Source organism: Canis lupus, chromosome 1, assembly GCF_048164855.1.
Source record: "Canis lupus baileyi chromosome 1, mCanLup2.hap1, whole genome shotgun sequence".
In the NCBI taxonomy this organism is placed as follows: Eukaryota; Metazoa; Chordata; class Mammalia; order Carnivora; family Canidae; genus Canis; species Canis lupus.
In genome coordinates, this window is record NC_132838.1 from 102,489,349 (window position 1) to 102,510,390 (window position 21,042).

At 40.8% G+C, this 21,042-nt stretch overlaps 1 protein-coding gene across 4 annotated transcripts in view; it reads right to left on the minus strand.

Moving 5' to 3' along the window:
- Positions 1-20,319, minus strand: part of LOC140642365 (uncharacterized) — a 42,559-nt gene extending 22,240 nt beyond the window's left edge. Inside the window, exons 1-7 of one of the 4 annotated variants that reach the window (XR_012038827.1) lie at positions 20,174-20,319; positions 18,950-19,079; positions 17,915-18,005; positions 12,447-12,573; positions 11,994-12,089; positions 5,457-9,643; positions 4,260-4,647 (exon numbers count right to left, since the gene is read on the minus strand). Coding sequence is in view for 1 of the 4 variants with exons in the window: in XM_072842912.1 (XP_072699013.1) it covers positions 7,822-9,643; positions 11,994-12,089; positions 12,447-12,573; positions 17,915-17,974 (2,105 nt within the window). In the remaining 3 variants the exon portion in view is untranslated. Of the gene's footprint in view, positions 1-4,259; positions 4,648-5,456; positions 9,644-11,993; positions 12,090-12,446; positions 12,574-17,914; positions 18,006-18,949; positions 19,080-20,173 lie in introns of those variants that run through there. The other 3 variants (XM_072842912.1, XM_072842809.1, XM_072842867.1) reach the window with 3 other exon arrangements.
- Between the last annotated feature and the right edge of the window lie 723 nt (positions 20,320-21,042).

Here is a 21,042-nt window from a genome sequence, read left to right on the forward strand (position 1 = left end):
GCACCCTTGAGACCAAGTAGAGCAGAGCCCCCAACCCTCACCGGCTGTGATAAACTAACATTTACTGGGATAAGAAACTACTGTTATACTGTTTCTGAACTTACATCAAAAACATTTCAAGAGACTTTGAATACTGGTATTAAGGGCTAGCTTACAATCTTACAAAATTCATATGTTGAAGCCCTCACCCCCAGTACCTCAGAATGTAACCATGTTTGCAGATAAGGTATTTAAAGGCATGACTGAGTTACAAAGGCCTTTAGGGTAGGCCCTAATGCAATCAGACTGGTGTCCTGGTAAGTTTAGATCACAGACAGCACAGGGGAATGACCACATGAAGACACAGTGAGAATGTGGCCATTGACAAGCCAGAGAGAGGCCTCAGCCCCTCAACCCTGAGTCCAACCTCTACAGCACTGTGGGAAAACACACTTCTACGGTTAAGTCACCCAGTCTGTATTTCAGTCTGTATTGCCTTAGTGTAGGACAGCCCTCCTACACTAAGGCACCTGGGGAGGTGTCACTAGAGGCTCTTGAATTCAGAGCTGCCCAAGCCCTAAGGCCCTGAGGGTCTGAAGCTCCTCTTCTGGGTACAACCTCACCCAGAGACTAATAGCTGGGGGCTAACCCTCTCTGCCTTTATTCTTCCCGGAAGGAGCTTCTCCAGATGGTACCAAGGCAGGTACCTAGCTCTTTAATGCAGATACCACTGCTGTTGCCGCCTTTGTGTGTGTGTGTGAAGGGTAAATGGACGCACACAGGGCAAGCCTGGGAGGGAGTGTGGGGACTGCAGGCTGAACCCATTTCTTCCAGAGCACCTGAATCAGGATCCATGATTCCATCCAGTAAGTGGGAGTTCAGTGATGCTGTAGGCAGGTCTGTGGGCCCGATGTCCTGCTCCTCTCCGCCCATCCCTTAGGCTGTCTTATGCATTCCCAGATCATGAGTACTGGTTCCATAATGAGGTTCATTTTTATTTGAATAATCCACAAATGACTCAGCCCAAAAAATGCAATTTGCCTGATCAGGGATGCCCTGAATATCAGATGCCCAGATAGGGGACATCATTTCAGGGAGAGGGAGAGGAGAAAAGGAGAGAGGCAGAGAGAGGGAGAGAGGAAGAGGAGAGAGGGAGAGGACCTGTCAGACAGCATTACCAATATTACAGGCTCTTAGCACATGTGTTAGGTGAGAAGTTGGTTTTGAGGATACAAGGGATGATAGTGCGTGGCCCCTTCTACTCCATGAGCTGACCTGGCATCCCATTCATGAGGACTCTCTGCCCTCATGACCTAGCCACTTTCCAAAGACCCCACCTCCTAATACCATCACCTTAGGGTTTCAACTAAGAATTTGGGAGAGGCACATTCAGTCTGTAGCACTGTCCCTGTGGAATAGGGGAAGCTCTGGCCCCAGGGCCTCACCCTGGTCAGAGGGTTAGCTTCCTAATTACCTATGGCCCCAAGTGGGTCTTCTACAGCAGTAAAGCAAACCCTACCCCTTCTAGGACTCTTTCCAGAACCTTTCAAATCCTAGAGCTGGGGTCTATGTTCCTGAATTCAGCAACTGTAGTCTCTCACTTAAGAACTGTGTGACTTACCAGAGGCAGAGGTCCTCTAGTGAGATCTGGTGGCCAGGCTAAGCTGTCCCTCCCACCCTCAGAACCAGGAACACAGGAGAGTCTAAGAGATACCTAATGTTTATACGCAGTCTTTTCTTCTTTTTAAAATTAGATTATTTTTTTTTCCCTTGTCATTTTCTGGAAGTTTAGAATGGCAACTTTTTGTGTATGTAGCCATTTACAAAATATTCATGCTTGCTTTTTTTTTTTAAGATTTTATTTACTCTGCTTCTCCCTCTGCCTGTGTCTCTGCCTCATTCTCTCTCTCTCTGTGACTATCACAAATAAATAAAAATTAAAAAAATTAAAAAAAAAAAAAAAAAAAAGGGATCCCTGGGTGGCACAGCAGTTTGGCGCCTGCCTTTGGCCCAGGGCACGATCCTGGAGACCCGGGATCGAATCCCACGTCGGGCTCCCGGTGCATGGAGCCTGCTTCTCCCTCTGCCTGTGTCTCTGCCTCATTCTCTCTCTCTCTCTGTGACTATCACAAATAAATAAAAATTAAAAAATTAAAAAAAAAATTTTTATTTACTCATGAGAGACAGAGAGAGAGAGAGAGAGACAGAGAGACAGAGAGAGAGAGAGAGACGCAGAGACACAGGCAGAGGGAGAAGCAGGCTCCATGCAAGGAGCCCAATGCAGCACTGGATCCTAGATCTCCAGGATCACGACCTGGGCCAAAGGCAGATGCTCAACCACTGAGCCACTGAGGCACCCCAATATTCATACATCTTAAAAGATTACTTCGTCTACTTTAAAAGGTCACTTCATCTTTAGACTCGTTTTCTCAAGACCCTGTTCTTGTTCTACTTATTGAAGCAACATTTTTAGGCTATCTAAAATTTTGTTTCTCAAAGAAGAAAATACTGAGATTTTTAAAAAATAAATTTTCAACTGATAAGTTTACATAATTGACTGACTTTATAGACCCCCAAGAAAAACTTTTGTTTCATGTTTTCAAAACAATGTGTGCTTTCTAAATTATTTTGATTTTTCATTCATTTTAAGCCACTTATGTCTACTTAATTTGCTGAGGCACATTTTCTCTCCTTTGATCATTTTTCCTTTAAAATTATTTGTAATTTGGTTAAAGTCCATTACTTCCTCTGAAAACACTATATTTTAATTCCAATAATGATATTAAATAAAATCTCAGGAATATTGGGTGGAAAGAAATCCTTGAGGTTGTCAGTCCCAATCTGAGCTACTCTGGATTGTTTCTAAATCAGACTATCCTCTTTTGAAAACCATATTAATAATGTCTAGACTCAAGAACAGCAGCCCAGAGATAACGACATATTGCCCTTATGAGGAGTTTCCAGAATGCCCATGAGGTACATGTACTTGGGAGTTGCAGGCTCCTCGGATACAAGAAACACACTTCGTATGAAGGCCACAACTGGAGTTAAGCATCGGAGTTTTCCATGCTACAATCTAGAAATGTTGATTCCTTCAATTTATCACATAGCCCCAGTGTTACCTTCAGACCAACTTCCTGGAAAGGTCAAGATCAGTCCATTCGGAGTAAACTGTCAGAAGCATCTCTCAGTTGTTGCCATAACTTCTCTTTAGTAGCTCTGGTGTCTCTTCCTCTTCTTATAAGGATACTAGTCCTATCAGATTAGGGGCCCACCCTCGTCACATCATCTACTCTTAATTTAAAGGGCTCCTTAATTTGAAGCCCTCCTTTAAAGGGCTTCAACAAATGAATTTGGGGCGGGGAGGGGGGAGATACAATTCATTCCATAACAACCACTCTACAATAAAATATGGAATTTAACAGCATCCCACTTTAGCAAATCATAAAAGGAGACTCTTAATTTCATTGAGTAATCTTATTCGTATGCTATTTGAGTCACATGGCCTGACTTCAAATAGCATACGACATCTTTCAACAATATAATACAAAGACCCCCTCCAAAAAAATATAATACAAAGACCCCTAGTTGAAATTTTTTGCCTTGATGCCAGAAGTTCCAGATCTGAGTTTTAAACTACACAAAGCAATTAGATACCAGCATCATACACATTTTTGGACTTAGAATTCCTCTTTCTGTTTAAACTGCCATTATCCAGGTCTAAACTGCCATTATCCAGGTTCCCTGACTTCTATTCATCTTAGGTAACTACAAATAATAATTCAGTTGGATATTTACCCAGTGCACACCGCAAGCTCTTCACTTTCTTAGGCTAGAAAAGAAATGGGAGTTTTACTTGTCCCATCTCACCTAAAAACAGATCCCTAACACTTTCAATTTTCCAAAGATTCTATGGCCTCACCTAATCTTCATACCAAATTCCATATTGGTTAAGCTTCTTTATTGCAAGCAGATGAGCAATGTAGGTAAAAAACGAAGTAGTAGAAGAATAGTAGGTAGTTTGAGGAATTATAGGCTTAGAAAGCACAAAAACTAGAGTGACCCCCAAAGATCTCAGCCATAAGAACACCAGCATCATCCTTTTAGAGAGCTGCCATTGGATGACACAGACCAACTACCTTTCAAACTCCAGAGAGAATTTGATTAGCCAAGACCATCGAAGCCATTATGATACAGTTTGGTCAGTTGCTCAAAGGAAAAGAAGAGATGGTAGTGTCAAAAGAAGGAAGCATGGAAAACTGGGCAGACAAAAACAAAAATACATATTTTAAGTTTTATTTTTGATATTACAATTATGAGGTTTATATTAGAACACAGGTCTAAAAATTTTTTTCATTTAGTATAACTATACTTCTATGGCTATTATTCACATTTATAGTTCTTTTTTCAACAGCTGCATGTAATTCTATTGAATGCCTACACCATAATTGACTTACCCACTTACCCAGTACTCTAATAGTTTCTAATAGAGTTCACCATTAAAAATTATTTTTGTCATTATACATTTACCTACCTTTGTACACTTTGGTTTCTGAGGAATGATTCCAATGGCATATACACACATAAATTTATATAACTGACAATGGAATTGTCTTGTTTTTGACAGTCACTAGATATAATCACACTTTTCTAGGATTTAAAACCAACCTAGGGATCCCTGGGTGGCACAGTGGTTTGGCGCCTGCCTTTGGCCCAGGGCGCGATCCTGGAGACCCGGGATCGAATCCCATGTCGGGCTCCCGGTGCATGGAGCCTGCTTCTCCCTCTGCCTGTGTCTCTGCCTCTCTCTCTCTCTCTGTGTGACTATCATAAATAAATAAAAATTAAAAAAAAAATAAAACCAACCAACCTATTGGGGGAAAAAAGTAGAGATATAACAACACTTTATATTGCATTTCATTTCCTTCATCACTGTGATACTTAGCTATTTTTCCCTCTTTGAACTGGCCACTAGCTTTGTCCATTTTTCTTTTTTTTAAAGATTTTGTTTATTCATGAGAGACACACAGAGAGAGGCAGAGACACAGGCAGAGGGCGAAGCAGGCTCCATGCAGGAAACCCAACATGGGACTCGACCCTGGGCCTCCAGGATCACACCCTGGGCCAAAGGCGGCACCAAACCGCTGAGCCACCAGAGCTGCTCACTTTGGCCATTTTTCTACTGAATTGCAGATGTTACTATTATTGATTTGTAATAATGCTTTGACTATTAGGGACTATTATCCTTTGTTATATTTGTTTGCAAATATTTTCTTTCAATCTCATATCTGTATGACTTTATTTGTTTTGGGTTTTTTTTTTTAATTTTTTTTTTTTTTAATTTATGAGAGAAAGAGACAGAGACATAGGCAGAGGGAGAAGCAGGCCCCATGCACCAGGAGCCCGACGTGGGATTCAATCCCGGGTCTCCAGGATCGCGCCCTGGGCCAAAGGCAGGCGCTAAACCGCTGCGCCACCCAGGGATCCCTGTTTTGGTTTTTAAAAAGATTTTATTTATTTACTCATGGGAGACAGAGAGAGAGAGAGAGAGGCAGAGACACAGGGAGAGGGAGAGAAGCAGGCTCTATGCAAGGAGCTCAACATGGGACTTGATCCTGGGACTCCAGGATCACACCCTGGGCCAAAGGCAGGTGCTAAACCACTGAGCCACCCAGGGATGCCCTGACTTAATTATTTGTATGACTGATATTTTCCACACATAAATGTTATCTTAATGTCAGCTCTTGGGTTATGTGTAATAAATACCTAAGAAGGTCTACCTCAAAGTTATAGAAATATTTTCTTGTACTTAGATTTTTGATCTTTAGAGCTTCATTAGTGTACAAAGTATAAATATAGGTCTTTCCAGAGAGCAAAGTGTCCCCCCACCATTTGATTAATCCATCTTCCCCCACTGCAATGAAAAATTATTTTTATCATACATAGTGGGAGTCTAATAAGACCACCCATCCCCTAGTCTCTATCCCAAAGTAAAGAGAACACCAAAGCTCCACTTTCATACTCATGCCCTCTGGAGCCACAAGCTCCCTTCACATGGCCTTCTATGCTGCCATAGGACAGTCAAGAGGGAATCCAAAAGCACAGTGTGGTCCAAGTAAGGGTACTCCTCTAGGGGTGGGGGTATTCTTTTTTAGGTAATGAAATGTGGTAATGATGGCATAACTGAAATAGTAAGTCATTGAATTGTATACTCTAAATGGGTGAATTGGATGATACGTGGATTGTATCTCAATAAAGCTGTTACCAAAAAAAACAAACAAAAAAACAAAACAAAACAAAAAAACAGAAACAGACAAAACAAACAAACAAAAAGAACAACCTCCACCAGTCCTGAAATCACTATTAGTAAAGAGTAAAGAGAACTCTCATGATCTTTCTTAAACCATCAATTCTCTCCTCCTGCAATACTGAAAGCATAATTATCTACCTTTGGACCAAAATGACTACTCTCATTATGCCGGTTGTGTCTGAGTTACCTGCTTCTAATGCCCACATGTCCTGCGAATACTAAGGCACTACTTCCACCATTACTCCCTAGCTTTCAGTGATTTCTCATCATGGTACATATTACATACTTATCACATGGTATATACTTCAACTTTGTCTTCTCCCACTAGGTCTGTAAGGGCAAAAACTTGCATATTTTACACTCTGCTGTATCCCCAGAACCTAAAACAGGACCTGGCACATTAGCTAATGCTCAGTTAATGTTAAGTGAGTACTATATTCCTTCTCATACCATAATTCTATACATGATCAGAATCCGCATATCAACTTAAAAATATATTGGGAGTTTTACTGGATTATCATTTACATATTTAACACAGAAATATCTTTGCCAGACTCCTTCTATACAAAGATGTGTCTAGCTCTCCATTTACTCTACCTTTTAATATTTAAAAAGTTCCAAGTTTTAACATCTACATTTATAAGCTAATTGCAGCATATGTTTTTGTTTTGGTACCAGTCTTGTCAATCTCATAGAATAAGATGGGCAGCTTTACTTTATTTTATGCTCTAGAACATTTCAAACACCACAGGAATTGTCTGTGCTTTTCTAGAGGTCAAAGTGTTAAACTAAAAACAAACAAACAAACAAACAAAGTGTTAAACTACTTTCTTCAGCTTATTTCATAGCTATTAATCTACTCAAGTTTTCGTAGCTTACTGAGACTTTAGTTTGTTTTAAATATCTGGCTAGTCCTACATTCTATCAAATGTCTTTGTTCTAACTGGCCTATTCTCACTTCTAAGTGCCAGGCAAAGTGAGAGTTTCTCATCAGCAATTCTATCAGTCCTTGTGTTTATTCATATAGAGGGAGTGGTGAGCCACCACATTACCCTTGTTCATCACAGAATCTTTCAATTCTGAATGTGTTCAGTTTTCTACCTCCTGGGAAAGTAGAGTCCTCTGTCTGCTCTAAAATCTTTAGGTTTCTTAGTCTTGACCTACTGCAGATTTACTTGCAGCTGAACATGACAGCAAGGAAACCTTTACCTTAATGGCACTAACTAATTGTATGTCAAGAATGGTGTGCTAAGCCTTTTAAATGGACTAACATACTCTTAAAGACAAATGTTTTAAATGGGAAAGCAACATAAGTATGGATTTTTATTTTTAAAAGATTAAGCTGCCACAGTGTTAAAAATGCACTTGAGAGGAGAAGGGAAAATGGTTATAATACTATAAAAATCAAAATGAGGTGACTCCATATTGTACTATGATGATGGAAAAAACTGGATGGATCCTAAAGGCATTTAGAAGATTGAATCTAGAGGACTTGGTGGTATGGGGATGGGGAAGAGGGAATAATTGAGGACTCCCCAGTATGAATTCGCTGATGATGAGCAAGATGTACACTTTGCCTGAAGGCTTTCCCACATTCTTTACATTCATAGGGCCTTTCTCCAGTATGAATTCTTTTATGAAGTGTAAGATGGGCAAACTGGCTGAAGGCTTTGCTACATTCCTTACACTCGTAAGGTTTCTCTCCTGTATGAATTCTTTGATGTAGAGTAAGGGATTTACGATGGCTAAAGGCTTTCCCACAAACATTACATTCATAAGGTTTCTCACCTGTATGACACCTCTGGTGACAAATCAGGGATGCCCTCTGTCTGAAGGCCTTTCCACATTCAAGACATACATATGGTCTTTTGCCAGTGTGGAGTCTCTGATGTTGAACAAGATAGGAGCCATCACTAAAGGCCTTCCCACATTCAATACACTCATAAGGCTTCTCACCAGTATGAACTCTCTGGTGTTGAACAAGGTGTGCAATTTGACTGAAAGCCTTACCACATTCCTTACATTCATAAGGTTTCTCTCCAGTGTGTATTTTCTGATGTTGTGCAAGGTGCGCATTCTGGCTGAAAGTTTTGCTGCATTCCTTACATTCATAAGGTTTCTCTCCAGTATGAATTCTCTGATGATGAGCAAGGTGTGTGCTCTGCCGAAAAGCTTTCCCACATTCCTTACATTCATAAGGTTTCTCACCAGTATGAACTCTTTGATGAAGGGTAAGTGAACCACGATGGCTAAAGGCTTTCTCACATATATTACACTCATAAGGTTTCTCTCCTGTATGAATTCTTTGATGTACAGTCAAGGACGAGCCATGGCTAAAAGCCTTCCCACACACATTACATTTGTAAGGTCTCTCTCCAGTATGAATTCTCTTATGCTGAATAAGTCCTATGTGATCAGTGAAAGCCTTCCCACAATCAATACAATCAAATGGTTTCTCTCCAGTGTGATAATACCTCCGATGACGTATAAGAGAAGCGTTCTGCCTGAAAGCTTTCCCACAGTCAATACATTCATATGGTCTTTTCCCAGTGTGAATCCTTCGATGATGAGCTAGGGATGAACAATCACTAAAAGCCTTCCCACATTCAATACATTCATAGGGTTTCTCTCCAGTATGAACTCTCTGATGTTGAGCAAGATGTGCAAGCTGGTTGAAGGCTTTATTACACTGCTTACATTGATAAGGTTTTTCTCCAGTATGAACTCTCTGATGTTGAATAAGGTGAGCATTTTGACTGAAGGCTTTCCCACATTCAGTACATTCAAAAGGTTTTTCTCCTGTGTGTATTCTCTGATGTTGAGCAAGGTGGGCACTCTGGCTAAAGGCTTTCCCACATTCAATACATTCATAGGGTTTCTCTCCGGTATGAATTCTTTGATGAAGAGTAAGGGTTGATATTTTGCTGAACGTTTTCTCACAGTCATTACATTTCAAAAGTTTCTTTTCTCCATAGACTTGCTTGTGTTTTTTTACAAATGAATGTGTTTTTAAACTTTTCTGATCTGTGTCAAAACTATATATTCTCTCTTCAATGGGAAATACCTGCTTTAGATAAGACAATCTATTCAGATGAAAAACTGTCCCAGACTTGTTAAAGCAGCCTCTTTTCTCAATAAGGTTATCTATATGAGTGACTGTCTCTTGACTAAAGTGTGTCTTCTCACTTACCAGCTCCCACTTAAATAGGTCTTCACATTTCCAGCTTACCCCTAATGTGGAACATTTAAGGTTGTAGCTTGGAAGTCTTTCCATTATCATTGCCTGGGATAATTTTTCTTCATAAATGTCCTGGTTTGGAGGTAATTCCCTGGTCATCCAAACATACTTCAAGTCTGAAAAATATTGAGAAAGCAAATGTCTCCTTTACTTAATGTTAGAAGAATGGAAACTTCCAAAATGAAACCATGGGACTCAAATAGTTACTGAAGACCACAGAGGTCTTTGACAATTCTTATATAAAGTTAGGCAATGCAACCATCCTTGCAGTTCTGAAATAAACCCTCCCAGACTCTGGTATATGATTTCAATATGAATTTTTATTAAAAATTATGTACCAATGTTCATAATTGAGATTTGTCTGTATTTTCCTTTTTTGATGCTATTTTGGTGAGATTTGGGCATCAAATGCTGTCTTCATAAACACAATTTTTTAAAGTTCTCTTTTTTATTCTCTGTTGTAGAAAATTTTAAACAATGTCGATATTTTTCCTTACAGGTTTTACAGAATTTATTTGTGAAATTATTGGAGGTTGTTGCTTCTGTTCTTGGGGAGGCAGTTTTGAAATAACTTCCTACATTTCTTTTTTTTTTTTAAGATTTTATTTATTTATCCATTAGAGACACACAGAGAGAGAGGCAGAGACACAGGAAGAGGGAGAAGCAGGCTCCATGCAGGGAGCCCAACACAGGACTCGATCCCCGGGGCTCCAGGATCATGCCCTGCGCTGAAGGCAGGTGCCAAACTGCTGAGCCACCCAGGGATCCCCTTTCTACATTTCTTGAATGGTAATCAGTCTGTTGAAATTTTCTCTCTCCTGGTGTCAGTGGTGGTAATTTATATTCTCCTAAAATACTGTCCATCTCATCCAGGTTTTCAAATTACTTACAGAAAATTGAGGAAAATAGGTTCACATGATTCTTTTTTTTATATATTATTCTTCTAAGTACTTATACATCAATGGTTACTTACTATTATTTTTCTTATTTTCTCTCATTTGATAGTTTATATGCTCTATTGGTTTTCTAAAGCACCAATTTGATTTATTTTCATTAAATACACTATTTTCTAGTTCATTTATTCCTACTTGTATTCCCAGCAGTGTAAGTCACTATTCATAACTTATTTTAAGTGTTCCTTAGACTCATTTTCTCTTTTTCTACTATCTTGAATTGCATGCTTATTTATTTTTTATTTCTTATTTACTAATGTACACCATTAAGTGTACATTATAAGTGTACCTATAGGTATCCTACCAACATCATCTTCTTGAACCTATGAGAACTGGAAGCCTGAAAAAGCCATACTACAAGCTACAGAATAAACTGTAAACATCCCACATGAGGTGGATTCCACTGTAATATATAATCTATAAACTCTTATCTAGCTTTCATACCAGAAATACAGCTTTCAAGCAAGGCAGGGAAAAAATAAATTTTAAAAAATAAACTGGGCCAAAAATCCCAGTGAGTACAACAAAAGTGGGGTGATGATGGACAAAGAAAAAGTAGGTAATACTTGTTACCTAATTTATTCTTTTATACAAGTGTCAAATGATGATGCTTTGAATCTCAAGTGATTGGATTTTAAAACACAGGTTTAAAAATATAAGGGGGACGCCTGAGTGGCTCAGTGGTTGAGCGTCTGCCTTTGGCCCAGGGCGTGATCCTGGACACCCGGGATCGAGTCCCACATCGGGTTCCCTGCGTGGAGCCTACCTCTCCCTCTGCCCATGTCTCTCATGAATAAATAAAATCTTAAAAAATATATATACAGGGCAGCCCGGGTGGCTCAGCGGTTTAGTGCCGCCTTCAGCCCAAGGCATGATCCTGGAGACCTAGGATCGAGTCCCACGTCAGGCTCCCTGCATGGAGCTTGCTTCTCCCTCTGCCTGTGTCTCTGCCTCTCTCTCTCCTCTCTGTGTATTCTCATGAATAAATAAATAAAAAATCTTAAAAAAATATATATATAAGGGTAACAATTTGTAGAACTTTCAATTCAAGGAGTGGGATGGCATGGTGGGGGGGAAGACATAAAGCAAAAATAAATAGCAAAACAGAAACATCATCAAAGACAAAAATAATTAAAAGCAAAAGGAAGAGCATAGCTATAACAATTGTAAACCTGATAAGCTTATATTTTAAAGAAAATATTTAAACTAGTTAAAAAAACTAAACATAAATTTGTCTAAAGAATTCTGAAATGCTGACCATCAGAGATTATTAAGAACTATGTAAGCATCATAGAATATATGAGTTCACAGATTGTGGTATTTGCAGGAAATCAGTAAAGGTAAAAATGGTATGTCACATAGTGGAGAAGATCCATTTAAATATGGTGTTAGAAAAAAAAGTTCAATTTGAGAGGGATTTTGAGAGGTGTTTTCCAAGAAGTATCAGAAACTTTTTTTTTTTAAAGAAACATCTTGAGAATAGTACCTCAACTCTATAGTTATTTGCACTTACCTGGGTAGAGATCTCTTGTCATCTCTCCCTTCATCATCCAAGGCTCTTTACCTTGCTCCAATAAGGAGATTATGTCTGGTTTAGAAATGCAGAGACCTGCATATAAGAAAAGATAAGAGGGACACCTGGGTGGCTCAGCAGTTGAGCATCTGCCTTCAGCTCTAGACATGATCCCAGGGTCCTGGAATTGAGTCCCGCATTGAGCTCCCTGCAGGGAGCCTGCTTCTCCCTCTGCCTATGTCTCTGCACCTTTCTGTCTCTAATGAATAAATAAATAAAATCTTTAAAAAAAAAAAAGAAAATTGGCTATGTTATGGATATTGCTGAGCTATGACCCAATCCAAACGGTATTGAGAGAAAAGGGATATTGTAGGAAAATGCGGATACAGACATGAAAGACTACTGAGGTGGAAAGACTCCAATGGGGAGGTAGAAGGAGGAAGATACCCTTACCCAATGAAACCAGGTTCCTGTAGTTCTCCAACATCACTCTCTTGTACAAAATTCTTTGAGCAAGATTCAACCATTCCCATTCATCTTGGGAGAAGTCTATGGCCACATCTGTGAAAGTCATCGAATCCTAAAATGACACAAAAATAATCTTGCTCAATGTTCATGCCATTTCTTAGCTGGCTCTAGGGGTAAAGGGCTATGCTGTTCACATGATGGGGGGAAAAAACAAACTCTGTGCATAAGTAATTATACCAAGGTCTAAATCATCTAGGTCATATAGTTAGCTACTGGACAACCTTTCTGTCTAGTTATATTATACATATTAGTAAAAAAGAAAAAATATGAAAGACACTCTCTGCTCTTCAAACATTTACAATTTTATAGTGGTGAGAAGATATTCTCATGAAAAATGTTGACTGCATTTACAACAGACTATCAAGTACTAAATTGCAGTTGACTCCTGGACAACACAGGTTTGAACTTCACAAGTCCACTTACATGTGAATTTTTTTCAGTAAGTACAGTAGTGTATTTTCCCTTCCATATGACTTTAACAATTCTTCTCTAGCTCACTTTATTGTAATATAATGTATGATACACATAACATACAAAATATCTATTGATCAACGGTTTTTATTATCAGTAAGGCTTCTAGTTAACAGTAGGTAATTAGTAGTTATGTTTGGGGGAAACAAAGTTCTATGCAGATTTCCAACTATGCGAGGATCAAAGCCCCCAACCCCCATGGTGTTCAAAGGTCAACTGTGTATCTATGTTAGGAGCTAGATCACTTTTCTACATGGAAAAATTAAAGAGCTCTGGGACTGTGGGGGGAAGATTCAAGGAAAGATGCTGACCTGATGAACATGTTTTCAACCTCCACAACATATTCTAAGAAATCTTAGTGTTCTGAGATATTAAGAGGTGTGTCTACAAAAATAAAAGAAAAAAATACCTAGCAATATTTTTTCCTTTTGACATAAAAATATATTTGCATTAGGAAAACACATTTAAGGGATACCTGGGTGGGTCAACAGTTGAGCGCCTGACTTTGGCTCAGGGCCGGATCCCGGGTTCCCAGGATCGAGTCTAGTATCAGGCTCCTTGCATGGAGCCTGCTTCTCTTCCCTCTGCCTGTGTCTCTGCCTCTCTTTCTGTGTCCCTCATGAATAAATAAACAAAATCTCAAAAAAAAAAAAAAAAAAAAAGGGAAACACATTTGTAAAGTTGTTTTTGATAATCTGCTGAGATGTATCAAAAGAATCATATGAGATGAGTACAACCTGTTTTATTACATGGGCTGAATTTCCTAACCAACCAGCAAGAGGTATCAGTCACCCATTTGTGGTTGCTGGCAGATTTTCCATTTCTTACTTTGTGATTTCACCTATATCAACATTTAAGAATGAGTTTTGAATAAACACCTGTTGTGAATAAAACCAGAGAAAAAAAATCAGATCATTCCAAAGAATTCATGCTCTGGCACTAACTAACTAGGTGATCTTGGCAAAGTTAATTAACTGCTGTTAATTAAAAAACTGTAAAAAACTGTTGATTTTGGAACCCAGCTCATAGCTGCATCTTGAGAATTAAATGAAGTAACAGTCGTAGGACCTGGCTAAGTGCTCAAGAATTGCAACCTATGATGATGATGGAGGGATAGGAAAGAAGGAATAGGAGGAGGCAGCCAAGAACAGGTGAAAACATTTGGTTTAAGACTTCAACAAAAGTTTTACTTATTATTTTATCTAATTTCAATATACTATAGTAATAAAGAACATGGTCTCTGAAGCCAGACTATGCTCAAATCCTGTTCTGTTCAGTAAGTTGAAGACAACAGTTTTGCTTTTAACCTTTGAAGATATTTTAAATAACTCAGAACAGTCTATTGTATTTACACATATATATTTACCATTTCTGTTGTACTTTCTTCATTCCTGATGTTCCAGTTCCCTTCTTATAATCTCTATCTGAAGAACTTCCTTTTGCAATTCTTTTAGAAATCTGTCAATGAATTTTCTTAGTTTTCCTTCATGTGAGAAACTACTTCACCAATTCTGAAGGTTATTTTTGCTGGACATATAATGGTGGGTTGATAGTTCTTTCCTTTGAGTACTTTTTAAGTTGTTCTACTGTCTTCTGACTTCCATAATTTCTGATGGAACAATCCACAGAACTGAAATTGCTGCTGCCCTATATGTTAAGCATCATTTTTCTCTGGCTGTAGTGTCCAGCAGTCTCATTATGAAGCTCCCACACAAGGATTTCTTTCGAGTTTATCTATGCTGGAATTTGCTGAGCTTCATGGATTCACAAGTTTATGTCCTTCACTAAAATTGGGAATTTTTCAGTCATTATTTCTTCAAATATTTTTTCTACACTTCACGTTTTGGGATTTGAATGATACAAGTGTTGAACATTTTGGTATTGTCCCACAGGGCTCTGAGGCTCTGTTCAATCTTTTATCTATTGTTCAGATCAGTTTCTATTTACCTTTAAGTTCACTAACTCTTTCCACTGTCATCTCCATATTGCCACTAAGCCCATCCATTGAACTTATTCTGGTAATTATATTTTTCAATTCTTATTGATATTTTCTATTTCTTTGCTGAGACAACCTCCTTGCTCTAGGAGTGTTCACTTTACTTGTTGGAGCATTTTTATAACAGCTGCTTTAAAATTGTTTATCAGATCATTCCAACATCTACGTCACATAAATGTTAGCATCTGGTGATTAACTTTTCCGCTGTGAATTGAAATTTTCCTAATTTTTCATTAGCTGAGTAATTTTAGGTTGTATCCTTGACATTTTGGATATTATGAAACTCTATATCCTGTTTAAAATATATAGAGAATGTTGATACTTTGTTCAGGCTCCATTTCCAAAGCCTATGAAGTGATATTTGCCTCTGTACTACAGATGCACCACTTGGTGGCCAATGGTCTATCCTGGAGTCCACTTCTCATAGGCTATGGTATGCTCTTCAGGGCCCGATACATGCATAAGCAACTTAGAGGAAGCCCAGGAATTCATAAACAACTTTTTATGGTTGATTTCCAAAGCTCCTCCTTCTCTGGTCTCTCCAGTGTCTTCTATTTCCTAGGGGGTTCCTCTTTTCAGTCCTCTGGGCAGATAACTGGGGCTTATTTATTCCACTCTACCGTGAGGCTCAGCTACCCTGACTGTACCCACCCCTGGGGCCAAGCAAGGAAAGAACAGAAACAGGGGTGGGAAAAGAGGCAAAAAGTTTACTCCACCCTCTAGGGAACATAGCTTCTTCAATAACAGAAAATTCTCCTTCAGAATTTTTCTGCAGACCCCACTGCAACTGTCTCAGGGCACAAAAAAAGAGAATTTTTTTTGAAGGAAGATTTCCATTCACCCTCTCTGATTATTAGATCCCCTTCCTATTTCTTGAGCCTGAACTAAGTTTTCTCGCAGTTCTTTTTATCCATGCCAAAACCCCCTTCTCAGTTTTGTGCTTTGTTGAATCCATGCTAGGAGATACTGGGAGGAAAAAAAAAAAAAAAAGGTACACACATCACATCTTGGGTTTCTTCCCTAATCACCCTACTACAATTTACTTTTTTAGAGACTTCAAATTGCTACTTCATGCATGCTGTTCTGATTCTATAGCAACTTTCAGTGGGAAAGACAGGGTAGTGTCAGCCCAAAACAAGGACTTTCATATTCAGTGTAAATTATTATTAGTTTTAAAATTAATATTCCATTGGAAATAAAAAGCCTCCTAATCTTTAGGGCTTCCTGTGCATCAAACATCATACTGTAGGTTTTTCACATTTCTGTTATAGTATGTATATAATGTATATATTGTATGAAGAACTACATGGGCACAAAAGCTAATAGTAGCATATAAAGCTAATGTTTATATAGTGCTTATTATGTGCCAAGTATTTTCTAAACACAAAATACATTAACTCCTTAATGTTCACAACAGTACTATAAATTAGGTATTGGTATTATTCCCATTTTATGGTTGAGGAAACTGAAATTAAGGTAATATATCCAGGATGTATTAGAGCTACAATTTGTACCCAGGCAGTCTGGTGCCACAGTCATGTTATTAATCTTTATGCCATGCTCTGTGCTCTTAAGATATTTTCCTCACAAATAACACTGCTATCGTCTAAAATATTTAAATGCTTAGGAAACAAGTTCCATTGATAGTATGTTTTGTGGCATTATATCTAATCAGAAAAGGGGTTTTGCTTTGATATAAGTTGCTCATGGCCTTTTATACAGAAGTAGACAAATTCTACTATCATGTTATTTTTTGATAGGCTTTTTAAGCTTAATAAAACTTTATAATTTCTTATAAAATTTGCTGATGACACTCATTTAGTAGTTTACTTTAATTACAACATGAATTACAGTGCTTAATTCTATTATTGGTCATAAAAATATTAAAATTAAAAATGTTCTAAAGTTTGAGAAGCTCTAATCCAAAAGAAATGAAAAATTAGTAATTTAGTCCAAGAAAATAATCAGTGATGAGGGCAAAAATTCAACAACAAAGATGATTACTGCAATAATCTCTATTAAATAATAAAACATGGGACACCTGGGCGGCTCAGTGGTTAAGTGTCTGCCTTTGGTTCAGGGTGTGATCCTGGAGTCCCAGGATCAAATCCCACATCAGGCTCTCTGCATGGAGCCTATTTCTCCCTCTGCCTATGTCTCTGCCTCTTTCTCTGTATCTCTAATGACTAAATAAGTAAAATCTTTAAAAATAAAAAATTAATTAATTAAAAAGATACAACTCAGGAATTGTACCTTCCAACCCCTCCTCTCTCCAACAGTGACTATGATTATGCAGGCTATATGCCATCAAGGATCTCTCACCAAAAGGCAAAAAGAAGGTAAAAACAAAGTAATTTCCTCTTACTAGATTGTGGCCTGTTACAGAGCTTCACCAGTCCAGAGGAAGGGACACCTTTTTCTAACTCACTGGAAGGTATTCATATGGCCCATGAATGGTCCTTTCTCACTATTCTGGAGGAAGTCTAATCTATACCTACAGCACTGATCACACTGTATAAATAAATGTTCACTGCCTTTTCGTTTCTCCAACATATTATAAGCTCTCTGAAAGCCAGGATGGCTACTAAGGAAGTAGGCAAATCATGACTCTCAAATTTTCTCTAAGGACTGTCCTTCTGCGTTATCATATACTCATAAAAAACCTGAGCATATGGAAGAGCTCAGAGTGGGTCATTTTTTGAACAAAGATTAAACAGCTCCAGGAAGAAGAGGAAGCTCTGAGACGGCTCTGGGTTATCTGAGTCTCTCTCTATGGACCCACCACTCATCAGAAAGGGAAAAAAAAAATAGGAAACAGGCCCCACCTAGTATGGAACTCTTAAGCAAATAATCTTCAGAAGGAAACAAACATTACCAAATCCTGTAAGGCAAGACTGTATTTTAAGGAGAGGGAATACTAACTCACCAGAGATGTGGCTTTAAGAAGTTCAACTCCTATCACCTCCTCCTCTTCCTGGCTCCTCATTAGGAGAAGGGCTTTACCCTGAGAGGTAGAGCTGGGAAAGGAGAAAAGAGTACTGAGAAGCTTAGTAGCTCGAATAATCACTGCCTAGAAACTCTTTCCTCCCTTCAACTCCAACTGTTCTCACTCCCCAACTCCCATCCCAAACTCCACTCAGGCACTCACTGGGAGACCTATAATTTACAGCTGGGGTTCTTCTCTGCTCTAGGTTTTTCAGGCTGAGTACAATCTCCTTCTCTCTCACAGCCACCTACTCGTTAACACTTGGAAAAAGCCATCTGCCCCAGAGGGAAGTACTACCTCTGTCAGAAAGAATTCATGTGGCTTACAGAGACTGAACCAAAAAACAAAACAAAACAAAACAAAACCATCAAGAGACCCATTTTGCTCTGTGACAAACTATAGTTTTAAAAAAGTCCCCTCCCACTCTGAGCCAAGTTTCTTCAATCAGAAAGAGGATTAAAGTATCTGACTTGGGCAGCCCGGGTGGCTCAGCGGTTTAGCGCCGCCTGGGGTCCAGGGCGTGATCCTGGAGACCAGGGATCGAGTCCCACTTCAGGCTCTCTCCATGGAGCCTGCTTCTCCCTCTGCCTGTGTCTCTGCCTCTCTCTCTCTGTGTCTCTCATGAATAAATAAATAAACTCTTAAAAAAAAAAAAGAAATTTAAAAAAATATAAAGTATCTGATTGATTCTGGTTTTTTCCTCTAAACTCCACTTTCCTCAAAGCTTTATTATAATGATGATAATAAGAATGAACACTATTGAGCACTTGTTACAGGGCAGGACCTACAGGTGCTTTATGGAGCTCATTTAATCCTTATGACAGTCCTATGAGGTTCACATTCTCATCTCCATCTTACCTAAGAGAAACTGGGTCAGAAAGTTTGAGAAACAAAAACTTTCTTGGTGGAGGTTTGAGATTATTTACCCTCTCAGAGTCACTTTTGCAACTATCCCAAGTGGTTCAGGATACTGACCTCAAGCAGTTGTAGAGGGGATTACATGAGATGAGTACAGAAGGGACTCCACAGTCAGCCAGTCCTGCATCTGAATCCTGGTCCCTCCACTCACTAGCAATTACTTGTCCTCCACATGCTTACATCCTCTCTGTAAAAAGGAGGAAGTTTCCACTTTGTGATGTGATATATGTATATGCTACCTGGTGTTACTCAGCAAAACCAGCAAAGAACAGTATGGCTGTGAGCAGTGCTTCCTCCTACTGTCTCTCTCTCCTCGCTCTGGTGGTGGGGAAAGGGGTGCAACAGAGAAGTGCCAAGCAGGAATGGGAAGAGTTCTGTGACCTCGCTCTGGAAAGGAGGGGGTCACTCTCCATTTCCAGACGAGGCTTCGAACATCACTTCCCCTGCAAGCCCCACCCCACAATGACCTGGGGGCTAGGGCCTTAGACCAGATCAGGTGACTCTGTACAGGTCAGCCTCACACTGCAGCCCCAGGCACTCGCAGACTCTGTGGACAACTCACCCTCACTCTCTGGGCACAGGGACCCCCCACACACGACTCTGTGGGCAGGTTAGCCTCACTCTCCACCCCAGGGGGCCCCCCAACTCTGTGAACAGCTCAGCCTCACTCTGGGCACAGGGACCCACCGACCCTGTGGACAGGTCAGCCTCACACTCTTGCACCGGGAACCTCCGACTCTGTGGAAAAGTCAGCCGCACACTCCGGCCCCGGGGACCCCCCGACTCTGGGACTCCTGGGGCCGCCCTGGTCCGGGACCCGCACCACCGAGCCCCAGCTCCTGTCACCCTTACCTGTGCACTCAGCCCTGGTCCGCCACTCAGGTCTCACGGATCCCACAGGGCCCGCACCAGGCTCCCCCAGGAAGCTGTCCCGAGCCCGGCCTCCGCCGCCACCGGTCCCCGCACGCCCCGCCGCCCTCGGGCTGCCGGACGCGGGCAGCCGCCCCCCGTCCCCCCGCACCAGTCAGGCAGTCAGCCGCCGGCTCCCGAGACGCCCCGCTCTCTCCTAAGCAGCTGCCCGCCCTCTGGCTCCAGCAAGCCGGGTCCCCGCCGGAAGCGGGCGCATCCTCCGCCGCAAGGGCCCCTGGGGAGGGTAGTCGAGATCCGGCGGGGCGCTGCCGGTCTGGTTCCCCCCACCGCGGCCTAGGGACTGCAACCCTCAGCTCCTGTAGAGGCCCCTGGTGCAGAACAGAAACGACCTGTCGGCCCGGCTTTGGGTACCTGAAGTACAGGACGCCTCTTGAAGCGAGCGGAGCCCAGGGAATTCTGGGAGTCCCCCTCCCCGCCTCCGCCAAGCTCGGAATGCGCAGGCGCCTCCCAGAGGCACCCCACGCGGAGGCCTGGGTCACCGCCCCTGTGCACAGAGGATCACAGGCGTCCTGCGGTGCTCAGGCGGGAGAGGGAGTGGGCGGGGCTCAGGGCTCAGAGGCGGAGCCTTGGGAATAGGAGGTGAGTGAAGGTTTGGGCTTTGCGTGTTTTGTGCACTTCTGTGATTTGTGACTTTCTGAGTGTGTGTGTGTGTGTAGCCTGTCTTAGTTCATGTCTAGTCCTCTCTCTGGTGAATCTAAGCCCCCAGCCCATTTTCTGTAGCCCTGTGAGAATGAGAGCCCCATGAAGACGCTGCTTGTAGGTCCTGGTTAGGGTTCTGTTCCAGGCACATAGTAAGTGCTCAGGAAGAAATAAAATTACAGGGGCACCTGGGTTGCTGGATGAGCATTTGCCTTTGGCTTAGGGCATGATGCCGGGGTCCTGGAAACGAGTTCCACATCCGGCTCCCTGCAGGAGGATCCTGCTTCTCCCTCTGCCTATGTCTCTGCCTCTCTCTCTGTGTGTCTCTGATGAATAAGTAAAATCTTTTTAAAAATAAAATAAAGTTACAGAGTGTGTAGATACTGGCCCACCAGATATGGCAAGCCGCACAACACCATCTGGAGCTGGATTCCCAGGTTCCAGTCTCCCTGACTCCGTTGACCCCAACAGGATGTGAATTCTAGCCCAGAGAGTGCCATTTCTAAGAACTGCAAATGGAATCTCAGTGTTTGTGATGGTGTGTGGTTGGAATGGGTTAAAAGCTATATTGATACTTTCCG